The sequence below is a fragment of the Mustela lutreola genome, chromosome 1 (assembly GCF_030435805.1).
Source record: "Mustela lutreola isolate mMusLut2 chromosome 1, mMusLut2.pri, whole genome shotgun sequence".
Lineage (NCBI taxonomy): Eukaryota > Metazoa > Chordata > Mammalia > Carnivora > Mustelidae > Mustela > Mustela lutreola.
In genome coordinates, this window is record NC_081290.1 from 234,937,686 (window position 1) to 234,956,925 (window position 19,240).

The following is a 19,240-nucleotide window of genomic DNA, read 5'->3' on the forward strand; positions in this document are numbered from 1 at the left end:
TTGAGTCATTTGGCCATTGTCACACAAGTCGAGGAAGACCCTGGTATAGATCACTGTTTTGATAAGAAAAAATTAATGATTTTTATTTTGCTCCTTTATGTCCTTCAGAAATACCATAGGTCATTTCACAGGAGGAATCCCAGTCTTAGAATCCTATCCTCACATTCATTATTTTATGATAAGACTGCCTTTCCTCTCCCACACAGAATCTAAGGCAAGTCTATGCAACACACCTTTTCTCAGTCTCTATTAGTCACAACGGGAATTAGGAAAAAAACAATAACCAATGTATTTATAGTGAATAAAAAAGTACAGAACATGTTTCCTTTATACATTCTTTCCTTCAACAATGGAGATGAAGATCCTTGCCTGTAGACTTATATCACACATCCTGACTGGACAGGTCTTGTTTGGGTTCTCTGTGTGCAAAGCATTCACCATCACATTTCTTATATATGCTTTCTCCATATAAAAACAGTAATAATGACAATAATAAAAGGAGAATTGAATAAAGTTGTGGTCTGCGGAGAAGACAATTTTATCACTTCCCATTCCTAGGGAGAATTGTAACATAGCCCTTGCTACAAGATGGTACTATTTTTGTTCTATATTGGCCTATGAAAATGATTTCTTCATCCATGATAAAGCATGAGAAGTGCAAACACATATGAAGATTGTGAGTATATGTCCTCATAGGTTCCTGAGAGATCTAGAGAGAAGTATGGAGAAGATGCAAAGGCAGTTCAGGGAACTGAAACTGTAAATGTATGGAAGGGATTGTTAGTTCCAAGCAAGTATCAGTTCTGACCAGACATTCTGAAAAGGGCATTGGTACATCATTTAAGATCTGCGCTAGGACTTGAGGGGTATAAAAATATAGTACTGACTTCTTCTTGGTCTACTGAATATTTCCCCTTTCTTTCCTTGGCTCAGCAATAGTGAAATTCTTCAAATCTTCAACTGAGAAAAGTATGGATTCTTCCTCAGGTCAACATAGGAAGGTAAAGCTATAATAAAAACATGAAATTTATACATCAAGATACAAAGATTCTTAGTGTTTTTCCTAGATTCATTCTCATTTTTCCTAACTGTAGTCTTTTATTATCCCTTATACATAGACACCTGACAAGACAGCAAGTGGATTTGCATCTGCATTAAAATTTGTATATTTTTGATATATTTAATTAATTCAGGGAAAATTAAACTTGAGTTAATTCACTAATTTTCAGTGTGTCCTAGTCATTAAACAGTCTATCCTTCTCACTGAGGACAAAAGGAGGAATACAGACTTTGACCTAAGGAAATAAAGAGTTGTTTCATAGAGGAAGTGAGGCTTGAGCTGAGGGATGACTAACAGATATTTGTTAGATGGTAAAATCATGGGGACAGGAGAAAATCTGAAATAAACAGGGTATAAGCACAGGAAAATAAGACTCATGTTAAAGCATTAAAGTAGTTGAAACTCTATTTCCAGAATCCATGATCTGAACCACTAAACAAAAAGTGTTCTGTGTGGACAGAGTACAGAATCCAGGTAGTTTCCTGAGACCTTAATGCTGGGAAGTATAATACACTACAGCTATGTAAGGTGTTTTTTTTTTTTTTTTTTTTTTTTAAAGAAAAAGACAAAATCTTTGAGCTATACACTGAGATGTGAATTAGGAAATAGAAAGATATAAGTTAGAGAAAGCAGTGAGAATAAAATTCCAGCAACAAGTGAGCAAGAGACTGAAAAAAATCAGAGGAGAGAGAAAATGGTGGAAGTGTTCAGAGGCTGACTACATGAGTCAGCCATTGAATAGGTGACAGACTTTGAAACAATGGGACCACATTCTGATCTTTTTTCTCTTAGGGAAATTTGATATTATTCTGTCATTTATAAAAATAGATATCAAAGTTTTCCCTTACAGAGATCCTATATCCACTTGTTATATGGGGGTTTTGTTGATGGTAACATTAAATTGAAAAAGACTAAATGAATACAAAGCCAAATTACCTTTTAATTACCTTCATCTGAATTAAACAGGCTTTCTTACCATTCTACAGTGAGGCCACCCATGGTGGGTACTTTCTATCAAAAGTAGAATCCAGTCTTAGGACTGATCATTACCACTTGTTATTTCTGTATCCCGTTATAAAATGGTGTGCCTTTTTATATTTTTATATAAAAATATTTATATTTTTATCTCTTTTAGTTCTGAAAATTTAGAGGAAAGATAATTTTGAAATCAGAAATCTGCTTCATCAAGCTCAATTCACCCCGTTGCCACGAAAGAAAGATTCTGCAAGGATGTGTGGGATGGGGCTTCAATGCTGATCCTGACATGGACAAGATGCTAAGAGGTATCCAACGGTACGGCAACTCTACTCTGCATTAATTCTATGGGAATTTTATTCTGCATTGAACCAGTTTCAATATGTAAGAGAAAAATAACCTTCCAGGGATTATAATGATGTTTTTTTAAATGGGAATTACAAGCAAATGCATGTATTGGAACATGTGCTAGCATTTCCATAGCAGAAAGAATGGACTTGAGGAAAAGAAACTGAGTTATGTGATATTATCCAAGGGTACCGTAAACAGGAAAAAGTAATCGAAGAAGAAATACAATAGGAGATAAATGCATTAGGGAGACAGCAAATCACCGAACTTTCACTGGAGGTGTAATTCCAAATAATTTCAATGTATTCTATTATTTTAATACATTTGTATATCACCTTGTTCAAGAAAGCCTCATTTTTTTATAATTTCTCCAATATTACATTTAGTAAGAATTGGGAGCCATTCTACCCCATTGTCTTGGAGCAAAGAATAGTTAGACTGTACATTTTGAATAGCACTTATATTAAGAGTAAAAATATGAAAACTGGTCATTTTTATTAAAGGTTTATATATTCCTAAATTTAATCCCACTGAAGAAATAGAATTATCTATTCAATATTGCAGTGCACTTGAAATATTTCTGTTCCTCATTTTCATAATTTCTGGTGTATTTTACTAAAATAATAATGATTAAGATTAATTTTTCCTGTAAATATTTTCAAATAAAGTTATTATTAACTAAACAGATTTTAGTAATAGAAAATTTTCTGAGAAATAAATAGAAAGAAACTTTTACTTTTTGAACATTATTTTATCAAGAAAGATTTCTCCTATGTCAAAACTTGTGGTTTAAAGCTTTCATAAGAAATTTACATTCATGTGTCATATTTATTTTCTCCCTCTAAAATACCTAATTTTATTCATGTTTCCGGGGGAAAATTCCCTGACATCCACTTCTGGAATATAGATGGACTCTAAATACTGTGTCACACCACTTCTGTATGCTTGTTACCTGTATTTTTTACATTTGTAATATGTCATTATCTCGTATTGTTTCCTTGACATTAAGAGTCCTAACTTACAAATTAGTATTTAACCCAGTGATTACTATAGCACATGGAACAGTGTGTATTCCTTTCCTGGCTTTCTGCTTGACCACTTCACTAAATGTTTCTTGGGTAGGACACAAATAGAGAATACATAGGTAACATATCAGTTAAATACCCATATCCTATTAACAATAAAAACCAAAATTATATTCAGTGGGACAGTTTTAAACTGACAACATAAAACCCTAATAGAAATACATTAATATTAATAGAAATATCTTTTCTCTCAATAGTGAGAACACAAATGTCTGTAGGTTGGACCAAATGTCAGTGAAACCATATTAAGTGTTTGATTATATGAATGAATCTAGGTGAGAAGAGAAAACAGAAGACAGACAGTCAACACATACTGTCATTTTCAGCCAGTAGTTCTGAATCAAAGGTCTCTAAGCTCATGATCAATCTCAATGGCACAGTCTTCATGCCCTCGGTGCTGACACTGATCGGGATCCCTGGATTGGAGTCTGTGCAGTTCTGGATTGGAATTCCTTTCTGTGCCATGTACATCACTGCTCTATTTGGAAATTCCCTGCTCCTGGTCATCATCAGATCTGAACGCAGCCTCCATGAGCCCATGTATCTCTTCCTGGCAATGCTTGGAGCAACGGACATTGCTCTCAGTACCTGCATCCTACCCAAAATGCTTGGAATATTCTGGTTTCATCTGCCAAAAATATACTTTGATGCTTGTCTCTTTCAGATGTGGCTCATCCATACCTTCCAGTGCATCGAATCAGGAATTCTGCTGGCCATGGCCCTAGATCGCTATGTGGCCATCTGTGATCCCCTGAGACATGCAACCATCTTTACCCACCAACTTCTCACTCAGATTGGGGTTGGAGTGACGCTCAGAGCAGCCCTCCTTGTAGCTCCATGTCTCATCCTCATCAAATGTCGGCTGAAACACTACCGGACCACTGTGGTCTCCCATTCATACTGTGAGCACATGGCCATCGTGAAGTTGGCAGCAGAAGACATTCGAATCAACAAGATCTATGGTCTCTTTTTTTTTTTTTTTTTTTTTTTTTTTTTTAAAGATTTTATTTATTTATTTGACAGACAGAGATCACAAGCAGGCAGAGAGGCAGGCAGAGAGAGAGGAGGAAGCAGGCTCCCTGCTGAGCAGAGAGCCCGATGCGGGGCTCGATCCCAGGACCCTGAGATCACGACCTGAGCCGAAGGCAGCGGCTTAACCCACTGAGCCACCCAGGCGCCCCGACAAGATCTATGGTCTCTTTGTGGCTTTCACTATACTTGGATTTGACATAGTCTTCATCACAGTCTCTTACATCCAAATATTTCTTACTGTCTTCAGTCTTCCTCAGAGGGAAGCTAGGCTCAAAGCCTTCAATACCTGCATTGCCCATATTTGTGTCTTCCTCGAGTTCTATCTCCTCGGTTTCTTCTCCTTCTTTACACACAGGTTTGGATTCCATATTCCACCCTACATTCATAGTCTTCTGTCCAACCTTTATCTGCTTGTCCTTCCTTTGCTCAATCCTATTGTGTATGGGGTGAAGACCAAACAGATTCGAGATCGAGTGCCCAAGATTTTTTACTCTAAAGATCCATCTTGATTTCTCATTTAACTCTTTTTAAATAATAAAATTTCACTTTGAGAAATACTAGTTTGGGGTCAGATTTTGTGCTTTCTCAAGTTCATTTGTGCTGCTGTAATACACAGTTCTAGATTTTACATTCAAGACAAGTTCTAATTCCTATTTAAATAATATCAACATTTATGCATACAGAATTGTTTAGAAAACACATTTAGTCAATAGGTGACATAAAAGGAAGAAATTATGAAGATTTGTTTGAAGTTCCATTAGTTTTAGTAAAGGGCATTTCTTTTCTTTTTGTTAGTATTTTTTATTTAGAGAGAAAGACTGGGTGCATACAAGCATTAGTGGGGGAGGGACAGAATCTCCAGCAGAATTCCTGCTGAACACAGAGATTGCCCAGGATTTAATACCCAAACCCTGAGATCATCACCTGAGCAGAAACCAAGAATCTGATGCTCAACCAACTGCACCACCCAGAAGCCTCAGTAAAGGGCATTTCTTTTTCTTTCTTTCTTTCTTTTTTAAGATTTTATTTTTTTATTTGACAGGGAGAGACACAGCAAGAGGGGAAACACAAGAAGGAGGAGTGGAAGAGGGAGAAGCAGGCTTCCTGTGAAGGAGGGAGCCCCATGCGGGGCTCGATCCCAGGACCCTGGGATCATGAGCTGAGCCAAAGGCAGACAGGGATCATGAGCTGAGCCAAAGGCAGATGCCTAAAGACTGAGCCACCCAGATGCCTCTGTAAAGGGCATTTCTTAAAAGCACAACTGTTAATATCTTAATCTCTGCTTAAAAATACCAAGTGGCATTGATGTTACTGCATAAGAAATGTCAGTGTAACGTATTATAACATTGTATATAGAACAAAATCAACTGTGTTAATGTTTATGATCACAGTCAGTATCCTCTTTGTCATTATTATCATATAATTGAAGTAGAAATGGAAATTCAGATTAAAGACAGTGAGGTAAATATGAAATTAGCATTTAAAAAACAGTCTTCTGCTAAGATCTGAAATATAAGTAAAAGAATTTTTAAATAAAAGTAAGCAAGTTCTAGACTCTTATCTGTAAAGAACAAACTGATCATCATCCAAAGGGAAGCTTATGGTGGGGGATGGGTGAAATAGTTGATGGGGACTAATGAGGGCACTTGTGATGAGAACGGAGTGTTATACATAAGTGTTGAATTGCTAAACTCAAAACTGAAACAAATATTACACTGTATGTTAACTAACTGGAATTTAAATTAAAAAAAAATTAAGATATTTATTTATTTATTTATTTGACAGAAAGTGATCACAAGTGGGCAGAGAGGCAGTCAGAGAAGCAGGCTCCCACTGAAAAAGGAGTCTGATGCGGGGCTCAATTCCAGAACCCTGAGATCATGACCTGAGATGAAGGCCAAGGCTTTAACCCACTGAGACACACAGGCGCTTCTAAATAAAAATTTTTTAAAATCAAGTTCCATTACTATAGCTGAAGGAAAAATACTTTCTTCTATAAGAATATGTGTGTGTGTGTGTGTGTGTGTGTGTGTGTGTGTGTGTGTCTGTAGTTATAAATACCTAATGTAATATTTTCTCTTGAAGGCCTCTTCTCATTTTTTATTTTAGGACATCATTCTTTTATGGTGGTGCTTCCACTTCAGCTTATTTTTCTCACATTGTGATATTTCCTCTACAGAGAATGCCTTCTGATTTTTATGACGATGGTCAAATCATATTTATCCTTCAAGACTAAACTCAGGTTTTCTTGACATCTCTTTTAGAAGGCCTTCATTAAAGTTTCCTTTTGGGGTCAAAGTAATCTGCACAGTTTTCAAGTTGTATTATATTATTATGCATCTTTAGAATTAGGGCTTTATGACAGACAGATATATAGTAATTTAATATTTTATCACTCAGTGTCTCCTAATATTTTAGCATACAGGTGACAATAAATATGACTTGGACTTCCTTTTTACTGGTCTCAGTGACTTGGTGTGTTACTCCACGAGACAATAAATTTATATTAAAAGGTAATCTCAGTGTGGAAGTAAGTGCAAAGAAAAAAAAAAAAAACCCTTCCACTTATGGAAATATTTAATAAAGAACAGAGAACTCCCTAGTATAGATACCTAGCTCACAACTATAAGTAGGGATCAGAAAAGGTACTTTGGTTAATATCTCCTATTCCTAATATGGTACTGACAGAGATATATTTAGAATAAGATTTTGTTGAATAAATGCATTGATAAAAATCTGTTCATTAATCCTTATACCAACCCTATAAAGTCTTGTATGTACATTAAAGACATGGAATCTGGAGACTTAGATTAATGGGAAGTCTGTTCCTCACCTTGGGGTATAAATTACAAATCTCAAAATGGAATAAAGTAGAATGATACTTGCAGTTGGGGGTTGGAGTTAAAATTGTCAGTAAACACTTCAGGTTTTCATTATATGTTTGTTACTGGACCCCCAAGACCAGTATGTTGCTGGATCCCCAAGACCTGAGCCTCAATGTCATAAAAATGAATGCTAAAAAGAAGAGAGAGAGAAAAATCAAAACAAAATAAATCAGGTGGAACTGGTTAGAGATAATTTGCACACAAGGGTACTAACAAGAAAGAAATGTTGCTCTTGAAGACGTAGCTCGCACAGCTTATAAAGGCACTCCTCCAAGGTTTGAAGGTCTAGGAATGGGGGAGTACCCATCAGTCCCACAATCATCAGCTTATGGATTTACTATAATGATCCCCATGCAATCACAGGATGCCCTTCTTCACAGTGGACCTTTTTTAGGGTGCCTAAAACCAAAAATACTTGCACATGCAGGCTTGAAATTGTTACTTCTGTGTAAACCATTTCTCTTGTTTTTGTTCAGATGATTTTATGCCTCAATGGCTGTTATGTCTGGTTTCTCTCTCCCATAAGAAAGTATCTGTGTCTAAGCATATGGAAACTTTTAACACTTCCCTTGAACCAGGGGCTTTATAGGAATTAGGTCACTCATGTTTGCCCTATATTGTCTCATGTTGATAGATAAATAAGTATAGATGTAATGTATGTGATGTGTGTGAAATATATGGGTAAGTGTGGATGTGTGTCATGTGGGTATGGATGTGGGTGTATATCCCCTCATTCCTTTAAGAGGTACTTTTCTTTTTCAAAGATTTATGTACTTATTTGGGGTGGAAAGGCAGAGGGGAGAGGGGGAAAGAGAATCCCAAGCAGAGTCCCCCCTGAGCATGGAGCCAGAAACAGGGCTAGATCTCAGGACCCTGAGATCATGACCTGAGCTGAAATAAAGAACTGTTCCCCTAACCAACTGAGCCACCCAGGCGCCCCCTCTGAGAGGTACTTTGAGTAGTGATTTGCCTATACCAATGAGCCTAAACGGTGCTTTCACTGTCTCTCTGTCAAGCAAATCCTAATCATCACAGGGTAGGAAAGACTTTGGGTCAATAAAAACTTAATTCTAAGTTAGAGAGGAGAAGGGAGTTGGGGGAAATTGGAAGGGGAGATGAACCATGAGAGACTATGGGCTTTGAAAAACAATCTGAGGGTTTTGAAGGGATGGAAGGTGGGAGGTTGGGGTACCAGGTGGTGGGTATTATAGAGGGCACGGATTGCATGGAACACTGGGTGTGGTGAAAAAATAATGAATACTGTTATGCTGAAAATAAAAAATAAATTTAAAAATAATTCTACAAAATTACAGGGCTTTCAAATCCCATGCTGTAGAAAAAATAATAAATAAATAAATAAATAAATAAATAAATAAATAAAAATGAGGCTGTAAAGCCCCAGCCTCATGCACAGTGTGCCCTCTGATCCTGCCATACACCACCAAGATTTGCTGCAAGGTCTTCAAGGCCCTAGTCCTCCGAACTCCACAGTGTTTTTGCTGATAATACAAATTCTAGGACAATAATATTGCCAGTCCTGAAAATGTGCCTACTGCCTCAACTGGGTTTTCATATGTATCTTAAGGAATTTGAAGATGATATCATTCTGAAAAGTTTGGATTAAATGAATTGTCATTTAGTGCTCTCAGTTTTACTCATCCATCTTTAAATATTGTCTCATCTAAGGGTTAGTACAGAGTTATCATTTATTTTTCACTTATATAAAATCTGCTTAAATAGAATGATCAACCCAAAACATGACCCAATTTTCCATTTTCCCAAATCTCCAGCATGGTACCTCTATAACATTCTGAGAGAGTATGGATTATATAGTTAAATAATATGCAAACTGTTCAAATATGTAAAAATAATAGAACTATATAAAATTAAACTTAATTAATTAATTAATTAAATTGGAGGTGGAAGACCTCCAATATAACACAACATTAATTCGGTTTTTACTTTGCAGTTCCTGTTTTCTGTGTAAAAAAACAAGGTTATATTAATCACTCAATAATGTGGATATTATAGGTAAAATACTCTTAGACACATTTATTGAGGCAGTATAAAGATTGTGAATCAGTATACTTATTTTGCCTCTGTGATCCAGCTTATCATAAAAAACTAAGTAGTTGGCTCTCTATTTGGTGATTTGGCTGGCTAGCATCAATTGGTTAAAACTGACCACTGAGATGATTTCTAGAAGAGATCAATCTGGTCTCTATGATTCAGCTTATTATGAAAGACTAGGTAGTTGACTCTGTATTTGGTGAGTTGGCTAGCATCTATTGGTTAAAACTGACCACTGAGGTGATTTCTAGAAGAGATTAATCAAAGTGAAAAAAATCTGTAAGATTTTATCTTAGTGATGTAGACTTAAAAGTGTTTAGATTAGCTGTAGCTAGGGACACCTCTTAATTTCCACTTCTTCCTTTCAGCTTCATGAAATTAAATTATGAGTCCCTGGGGCACCTGGGTGGCTCAGTGGGTTAAAGCATCTGCCTTCGGCTCACTTCATGATCCTAGGGTCCTGGGATCGAGCCCCTCATCGGGCTTTCTGCTGGGCAGGGAGTCTGCCTCCCTCTCTCTCTGTGCCTGACTTTCTGCCTACTTGTGATTTCTGTCTGTCAAATCAATAAATAAAATCTTTTTTAAAAAATTAGGAGTCCCTGGGTATATTTGAAATGGAACATTGGAATTAATGCTACTTCTTTCCAATGTTCATGTACTCAATTTTAGAAGCCATTGAAGGATGAAAAAATATTTAATAGTGTATGAAAGCATCTTTTATTATTAACTACATTCCTCAAGAGAATTACATCACAGTCTTGCCTACATCTGGTATTATATTTGCCCTGTATTAGTCTCTTTGGGAACAGGTTTTTTTTTTTGTTTGTTTGTTTGTTTTAATAACTGCATGCTTGACTACATTAGCATGTCTGTGTATGCACATAAAATATTGGAGAGCTGGGCTTAAGGGTATGCTCTCTTCTAGGTGCTTCTGAGATCTACACAGAGAAATGTTAGAAAGTATCTAAGAGGACTGTGGGAAAGTGCACCTTGTAATTATGCACAGCGACTGCCTTGTATGAAATCCCAAAAGGAGAACAATTGTCAGAATTTCACGAAGGACATGAGGCGTATAAACAAATGGTACTGAGTTCATGTTGGTCTAGTTAGTGGTTTTGACCATTATTTTCCCCCTCTTATCCATGGTAAATATCTTCATATCTTTAAACAAAACAAATATTTATCTTGATTTATGTATTTGAAGATAATGCTGAAATAAAAACAGAAGATGTTTATATTCCTTCTAGGTAAGATCCTTAGCATTTTTCTTAGACTGATTCTTCACTTTTCCTCTTTTCTCTTCTCCATGCAGAGATACATCTGAAAATAGGGCCAGTGGATTTTCATCTGCATTAAGTCTTATGTGTTTTTTAAAATATTAAACAGGTATTAATAAATAGTATTAAATGAAGTACTAATTAATTTCTACCATAATATATTTAATAAATACCATATGTCAAGGATATAAAAGAAGAATTTTGAATCTTGCTTCTATCATCATGCAATCCTTCACAGATATCTTGAAGATATTTACCATGAATAAGAGGGGGAAAATAATGTTTGAGTTGACAGCTTAATAATGAATAAGTATTTTGGAGATCGGAAAGACAAGGAGGGGCAGGAGGAGAGCTAGAGGAAAGGATACAAACAAAAGAAAATATAAGAAAAATAGTTGCAGACTTCTGAATTAGTTTACAGAATTCTAGCATGTGTTTCAATATGACTGATAAGTTTTCAAGGGTGATTCAGTGAAAGTTAGCAATAATATGAATAGCATATATAAAAATTGTATCTCCTATTCCAAAACATTTAATTACCGAATGTACAATTTGAAATAATTTGAAAGAATAGCTGGTTATTTAATTTTCTTCTAGAGAAATTTAGGATTTTTTCCCCCTATACAGCTACACACAATAAGGACCTTCTTTATGGAGTCCTGAACTTATTAAAGTGTATTGGCTGGGTGACTGACAAGTCAGGATTAAATACAGATACTTAACTCTAAAACCTAAATCAGATTTTTCACTAATTCTCCCTGCTTCCTGAGAGAGAGGACCTTTACCAAGCCGGGACTGTTTAACAAGCAGTTTTAACAAGTGTGTCTTGTTTTCAGGTTAGATTTATGGAGAGGGGATATTTATGTATTTTTAACTAGTGTTTATTAAAACTATGAACTTGGCAATATTTCTGGACAGGACAAATAAATAGAATGAGGAGAAAGAGAGCCATGGAAAGGAATACAGTTAATAATGGAAGTCTTGGCATTAACAATATAAAGGGAGTCAAACAAAGCAACAAAGGGAGGGTATTTTGAGACAGGAGAAAACAGGATAAAGTGTAACAACAGAAGTGAAATATACATTTAAAAGAGAAAGTATATTGACTACAAAGAGTCTTCTAAAAAGTCTATCATGTCTAATTAGAGTGTCATTTAAACTTTTTCCAGAAAAATAAACTTCAGAGTTATGGATGTAAAGGTTTATGAGAGTGGTTTGAAAAATTACTGAATTTGACTTTTAAAATAAGGCAAGTCATAGTGATTCATGTCAGGATCATAGTGACAATTAAGATAGAGATTGTTAGTAGAAAAACATGACACCTATTATAAAAATATGTGCTTGAAATTGTAACTAAAAAAGCCCACCAGAAACAAATGTTATCAGAAAAGAAATAACAATAAATGAATGTAAGATAAAAATACAAGGTTTTAGGAGAAAGCTAATGAAAAAACAAAAAGCTAATTTTTGAAAGAGAACATCATTAGGAAAAGCAGCTGGCAGAAAAGAGATTTCCTTGCTGTGGGAGTAGGGGATGGCAGAGAGAAGGAAGTGAGAATTTGTAATATTGTACCCAACACCTTAGGATCAAGAGAGGCGTTATTATAGAGATGAAGAAAGGTGAAATTAATGAATAGAAATGGCCAGAAATTAGTCAGGAAATTAAGAGCTGCAAAATTTTAATGGGAATCCTTCTAGAATGGTGATCTTTCTCTAATATCATTAAGCTTTTCTTTTGGAAAAACAGGATGTATAGATTATAACATGAGATATTCAAGCACAGAGGGGTAGATAATTAAAAAAGCAAGGATATGGTATCAGGTGGCCTCCTGAAGTCAAAGTCCCTACTGTAGGGCTTATTTTCCCAAGACCAAGAAGAGCTCCTAAAGAGTGAGGATTTCATTATTAATGTTGCTTTTATTATTATTATTTTAACTTCTGCCTGTCTGACTGACTAAACTAAAAGATTTTTGGTAAGGAAACAAGAAAGAGGTGATACATAGCACATCAGTTAAGTTCCACAGTCCTATTAATTTAGAAGTTCAAAGTATAATGGAAGACATTAGGAGAAGAAAAGGCAAAGTGAATTGGGATAAATCAGAAGGGGAGACAAACCATGAAAAACTGTGGACTCTGAGAAACAAACTGAGGGTTTTGGAGGGGAGGGGAGTTGGGGGGATGGGTGAGTCTGGTGATGGGTATTAAGGAGGGTACGTATTGCATGGAGCACTGGCTGTGATGCATAAATAATGAATCTTGGAACACTGAAAAAAATAAAATTAAATTTAAAAAAAGCTCAAACTATAGTCAATGAGATATCCTTTAACTAATTATGCAAATAAGCCACTAAAATTTACACACACTAGAATAAGCATTTCTTTTTTTTCTATACTGAGCGTTTGTATGAATATGTAAGTATGTGTTTGTATCTGTATGAATGCATGACAGAGAGAGAGACAGAGACAGAGAAACTGGGAGACAAAACAGAAGACAAAACCAATATCCAAGTAAGTTATTGAAGGGGCCTATTTCTGTGTTCCTGGTCCCATTTAAATATCTCAGAAAAAAATGAGTATGCCCGACAAAATGCCAGTGAAATCATATTCAGCCTCTGTTTGTATGAATCTAGGTGAGAAGAGAAAACAGAAGACAGACGCTAAACATATACTGCCACTTTGAACCAGAAGCTCTGAACCAGGGTTCTCTAAGCCAGCATGATCAATCTCAATGGCACAGTCTTCATGCCCTCCGTGCTGACACTGATCGGGATCCCTGGATTGGAGTCTGTGCAGTTCTGGATTGGAATTCCTTTCTGTGCCATGTACATCACTGCTCTATTTGGAAATTCCCTGCTCCTGGTCATCATCAGATCTGAACGCAGCCTCCATGAGCCCATGTATCTCTTCCTGGCAATGCTTGGAGCAACGGACATTGCTCTCAGTACCTGCATCCTACCCAAAATGCTTGGAATATTCTGGTTTCATCTGCCAAAAATATACTTTGATGCTTGTCTCTTTCAGATGTGGCTCATCCATACCTTCCAGTGCATCGAATCAGGAATTCTGCTGGCCATGGCCCTAGATCGCTATGTGGCCATCTGTGATCCCCTGAGACATGCAACCATCTTTACCCACCAACTTCTCACTCAGATTGGGGTTGGAGTGACGCTCAGAGCAGCCCTCTTTGCAGCTCCGTGTCTCATCCTCATCAAATGTCGGCTGAAACACTACCGGACCACTGTGGTCTCCCATTCATACTGTGAGCACATGGCCATCGTGAAGTTGGCAGCAGAAGACATCCGAATCAACAAGATCTATGGTCTCTTTGTGGCTTTCACTATACTTGGATTTGACATGGTCTTCATCACACTGTCTTACATCTGAATATTTCTAACCGTCTTCAGTCTTCCTCAGAGGGAAGCTAGGCTCAAACCTTCAATACCTGCATTGCCCATATTTGTGTCTTCCTCGAGTTCTATCTCCTCGGTTTCTTCTCCTTCTTTACACACAGGTTTGGATTCCATATTCCACCCTACATTCATAGTCTTCTGTCCAACCTTTATCTGCTTGTCCCTCCTTTGCTCAATCCTATTGTGTATGGGGTGAAGACCAAACAGATTCGAGATCGGATGTCCAAGATTTTCTACTCTAAGGATCCATCTGGATTTTTCACTATGTCATTTTATATCAAATAACAGCAACAACCATAAAATAGTGAAAAAAATGTTCTTGGTGGAAGTTTAGGCCTTTTCAAGTTCATTGTGTAAAAGAATATGTAGTTATAGTTTTGCATTCAAGACAGTAAAGCGCTGACTCTTATTTTTAAATTTTCACTTGTTTTGGAACAAAGTTAGTTGAAACAGGCAGAGCTCATCATATCTAGTTCACACATGACATAGATGACAAAAATCATGAATAAATTTTTGAAGCTCAATCAGCTCTTTGTCACTAAGACAAATATTTCTTAAATCAAATTAAATGTTAATATTTTGGCCTCTGTTTAAAAACATCAAGTGACATTTTTTTCTTACTATGCAAGAAATTCAATATAATTCTAGTGTATATGAAACTAATTCTGTCATTTATCTACTACCATTTATGATCACACTTCATTATCCCAAAATTCTTTACTAAGTGATCATGAATTAAGCATTAAGTGGAGATTGAGATTTTTAATTTGTGCATCAAAATGTAATCATAGTTTCTTCTTTCCCCACAAAATATTTCACACAGACTATTATAGGGGTACATATATTAGATTTCTTAATGTAAATTAAATTCTAATAGAGAAATTTGAATCGAGGATAAATGAAATAAATATGGAATAATTAGCAGTGAGCATACTCACTTATTTTGTTGTAAGACCGTACAAAGAAGTAAAATAATATTTTAAATAGCAAGTTTTATAACTTTATAGATACATCAAATAAAAAATTTAAATGTAAAAGTCAGGTTCAGTCTAATAACAACTACTATGTAGGGAGATTCATAACTATGGCTTAATGATAAAACAATATGGAACATGGGTTTGGACCTTCTCTCTTTCTATCTACTACCTCCTGGTTAGTGTATTTTTGTATCGTGTTTTTTTATGTAAACCTGACATTCACATTTTGTGTGGTTGATGAAGTATAGTGTCAGATTCTATGAGGGCAAAAAGTAACAGTTTCATTATATTTATGTGTTTGGACTTTGGAGTAAATTTTTCACATGGAGAACTAGTCATCTGCTGCACACCAAATTGTGTGGGATTTTTACCATTAACATTACACTTCTCTTTAATTGCCAGATGATCAGTAATCTGTATAGTGCCAAAGTCAGAATTTTTCCAATTGGACATTTATTTTCTTCCTTTTTTTTTTTTAAAGATTTTATTTATTTATTTGACAGACAGAGATCACAAGTAGGCAGAGAAGCAGGCAGAGAGAGAGAGAGGAGGAAGCAGGCTCCCTGCTGAGCAGAGAGCCTGATGCGGAGCTTGATCCCAGGACCCTGTGATCATGACCTGAGCTGAAGGCAGAGGCTTTAACCCGCTGAGCCACCCAGGGGCCCCTATTTTCTTCCTTTTAAGACAATATTCTCTTCAAGAGATACATCCATTTCTGTTACTTTTACCCTTCACACTCATTGTGGTATATCCTCTCCCCGGAGCCTCTGTCTCTGATTCCTATATTAGCAGAATCTTCCCTCTGTAGGATTTAGTCCAACATTTTTGATATCTTTCTCAGGATGACTTAATTGAGATTTCCTTTTGGGTTCAGTGTTATTCTTTGTAATCCATAGCAGTCTGTGCAGTTCAAACCATACTATATAAAAATGTATCTATCGTTTTGGGTATTACACTGGATGTCTAATAACAATATTGATCATGTAGCATCAATTAACCTTTTGTCATATATGTGACACTTAATTAATACTCAATGACTTGGACAGACTTTCATTGATTTCATTGACTTAGTGTGGTACTCACTGCCATAAGGAATTTTGAAGGATTGTTTAGGAGGAGAAACACAATCATAAAATCTCCTTATGTTACTGTTTAATTTACAGGATGAATCTCCCTAGTTCAGATATCTACTTGGCAGCTATTAATACAATCTATAAAAAACTGGTGTAATTTATCTTCATATCTCCAATGCCTACTATGGTGCTGACATGATACATACAAAATAAAATTTTACTGAATAAATATAATAATAAAATTCCATTCAAAATCTAGTTGCATTCTTATATGAATCCCATAAACTGTTTAATCCATGTTAGAGATGATGGGCATGAAAGCTGAGATTCATAGGAGGCCCGTCCCTCACCTTGGGTGGAAATTACAATATCAAAAAAGAAAAAGGGGCACTTGGGTGGCTCAGTCAGTTATGTGTCTCATTCGATCTCAGCTCAGGTCTTGACCTCAGGGTCATGAGTTCAAGCCTGCATGGGGTCCACACTGGACATGGAGCCTACTTAAAAGGAAAAAAAAAAAAACAACTATAAAAAATGGTAGAATTAAATCTATCGTTTGGAATTTCTATTGAAAACCTCAGTGAACCTCGGGGTCCCTGGGTGGCTCAGTTACTTAAGCATCTACCTTCTGCTCAGGTTATGATCTCGGGGTCTTGGGATCGAGCCCTACATTGTGCTCCTTGCTCAGTGGGGAGTCTGCTTCTCCCTCTCCCTCTGCCCTTCATCCCCAGCTCATGCTCTCTCTTGCTCTTTCTCAAATGGATAATAAAAATAAAAAGTAAAGAAAACATGAGTGAATCTCAAGGGAGTCAGTATGGGTTGATATATATAGAAAAATAAATGTAGATACAATTTTTGTAATGTGGATGTGGCTGTTTATATGTGCATTAATGTTCTGGTGCATGTGGTTGTATGCTCTAGCACTTTGTCTTTTGAGATGGCCTTTGAGCAGTGATTCATCAAAATCAGTGAGCCTAAAAGATACCTTCATCACAAGGCAGAACACTCAATCTGTTTGTCGAATTCCATTCTAGTGATCTTGAGTCCAGAATATGAACTAATTTTATTTTTTTTTAGATTTAAAGCCTTAATGTAATAAACTTTCATTGTGTCTATTACATTTCTGCTCCAACTAAATGTAAATGCTTTAAAAGTAGAAAAATATTTGATTTGTCTATGGTTCATCAATGCTGTAGAACTTGACGTTGTAGGTTTCATACAAACACCCTACCTCTCTGATCATGAGTTCTGTTGATGTTGCACATCACTAGATTTTGCTCCAAAATCTTAACTCTCATCTCCCAAACCTCACGGTGTATTCAAACAATATAACAAATCCTCTAGGACTATTCTTTTTATTCCTGACAACTGCACCCCATTCTTCAGCTAAATTTTATATCTTTCTCTGAGAACTTTAGGAAGACACCCACCTGCAAATTCTAGATTACATTTAGAATCTTTTTATTAATGCACTGTTATTTATGTCATTTAAATATATTTACAAAGTTTTTACTTTTTATATTTTTTAGTATTATGTTCAGTTAGCCAACATGCAGTACAGCATTAATTTTTGACGTAGTGTTCAATAATTCATTAGTTGCATATAACACCCAGTAAGTATTCATCACAACACATGCCCTCTTTAATACCCATCACTCAGTTACTCCATCCCCTTAGCCCTCTCCCTTCTGTGATCCACAGTTTGTTTACAAGTCCTGAGTCTCTCAAGGTTTGTCTCCATCTCTGATTTCTTCCCATCCAGATTTCCATCTCTTCCCCTATGGTCCTCCATGCTATTCCTTATGTTCTACATATGAATAAAACCATATGATAATTGTCTTTCTCTGTTAATTGTATTTCTCTCTTATTTCACTTAGCATAATCCCCTTCAATTCCATCCACGTCAAAGCAAATGATAGGTATTCATCCCTTCTGAAGGCTGAGTAATATCCCATTGCATATATGAACCACATATTCTTTATCCGTTCATCTGGTGAAGGACATCTCAGCTCCTTCCACAAAGTTTTCTTTTTATATTATTTTTCACTTACAGAAAATTATGTCTGAATGCAATGATTAACCAAACACATTGCCTAAACTTTTATTTCCTCAAATGTCTGGCGTTATACTCTGAGTAGGTTATTGATTATAGGTTCAATGGGTCTTTACTAAGTAGTACATTGGTGGATTTACAATGATATTGATTACCTGCAGGATACATAATTTTAATAGAGAAATTTAATAAACTGAAGTTTTCATATTTTACTAATTAATAGTTTAGTATGATGGCAAAGGAAAGAAATAAATATATTAAGGGGTATTCTGCTACAGTGTTAAGTCTAAGGTGAAGTATAGTTGTTATATAATATAGAAATGTCATTCTAGTTAAATAAACCATCCCAAATAAAAATATGGCAGTATTTAACAGCATATTTACTTTGGGGGGAAAGCTAGTACAAAGGATACCCTTTTAACCAACATACATTTAACGGATAAAGTAGATTCCTAGATGTCCATGTTATACTAATGACATATATCTTATAGTCTGTTTTTTACAATACCAAAACATTTTATTTTTTTCAGCTGAATTCTATGCTCATCAAGAGTTATAGGATACATACTTTTGACAATTTATGAGTTAATTTTTGTTTTTGTAACATCATTTAGGCAAATAATGTAAAAATAAAAGGGACTGCATTATAAGTATCAATTTTAGATCCATGAAAACATGATATTCAATATTTTAAAAGCCTTAAGTACAGCATAATGTTAGTTTTAATATTTTCAATTGAATGTACTTACAATATATTAATGTAAGTGATTAGGGAGAATTTAATACTCTCCAAAAGTATTCTCCTTAACTACATCTTTAATTTCTTATTGCACCATAAGGAAGGTAAGATAAAGGTTTTTGGAAAGTGCTTTTCTTGGTATGGTTAATGAGAGAAAAACATACCTAGAAATATAAAAGAATTTTAGGAATAGGTTTTGACTGGTCTTATATTTAAAAATGGCAAATCATTATAATTTTGTCTGAAATTAAAATAAATTT

At 35.6% G+C, this 19,240-nt stretch overlaps 1 protein-coding gene and 1 pseudogene across 1 annotated transcript; both read left to right on the forward strand.

The window, feature by feature from the left end:
* The first annotated feature begins 3,826 nt into the window (after window positions 1–3,826).
* Window positions 3,827–5,009, forward strand: LOC131821207 (olfactory receptor 52A5-like). The gene is made up of 2 exons (XM_059157114.1): window positions 3,827–4,418; window positions 4,651–5,009. Exons 1-2 carry the CDS (start codon window positions 3,827–3,829, stop codon window positions 5,007–5,009), a joined length of 951 nt encoding a protein of 316 aa, XP_059013097.1.
* Window positions 5,010–13,446: 8,437 nt separating this feature from the next.
* On the forward strand, window positions 13,447–14,426 carry LOC131835778 (olfactory receptor 52A5-like; annotated as a pseudogene).
* The last annotated feature ends 4,814 nt before the right edge of the window (window positions 14,427–19,240 follow it).

What these genes read in the sequence shown, in the direction of transcription:
- LOC131821207 (XM_059157114.1), top strand. Translation starts at nt 3,827, where the DNA reads ATGATCAATCTCAATGGCACAGTCTTCATGCCCTCGGTGCTGACACTG. An exon ending in AGCAGAAGACATTCGAATCA is followed by an intron (nt 4,419 to 4,650) that starts ACAAGATCTATG and finishes CCAGGCGCCCCG; the next exon opens with ACAAGATCTATGGTCTCTTT.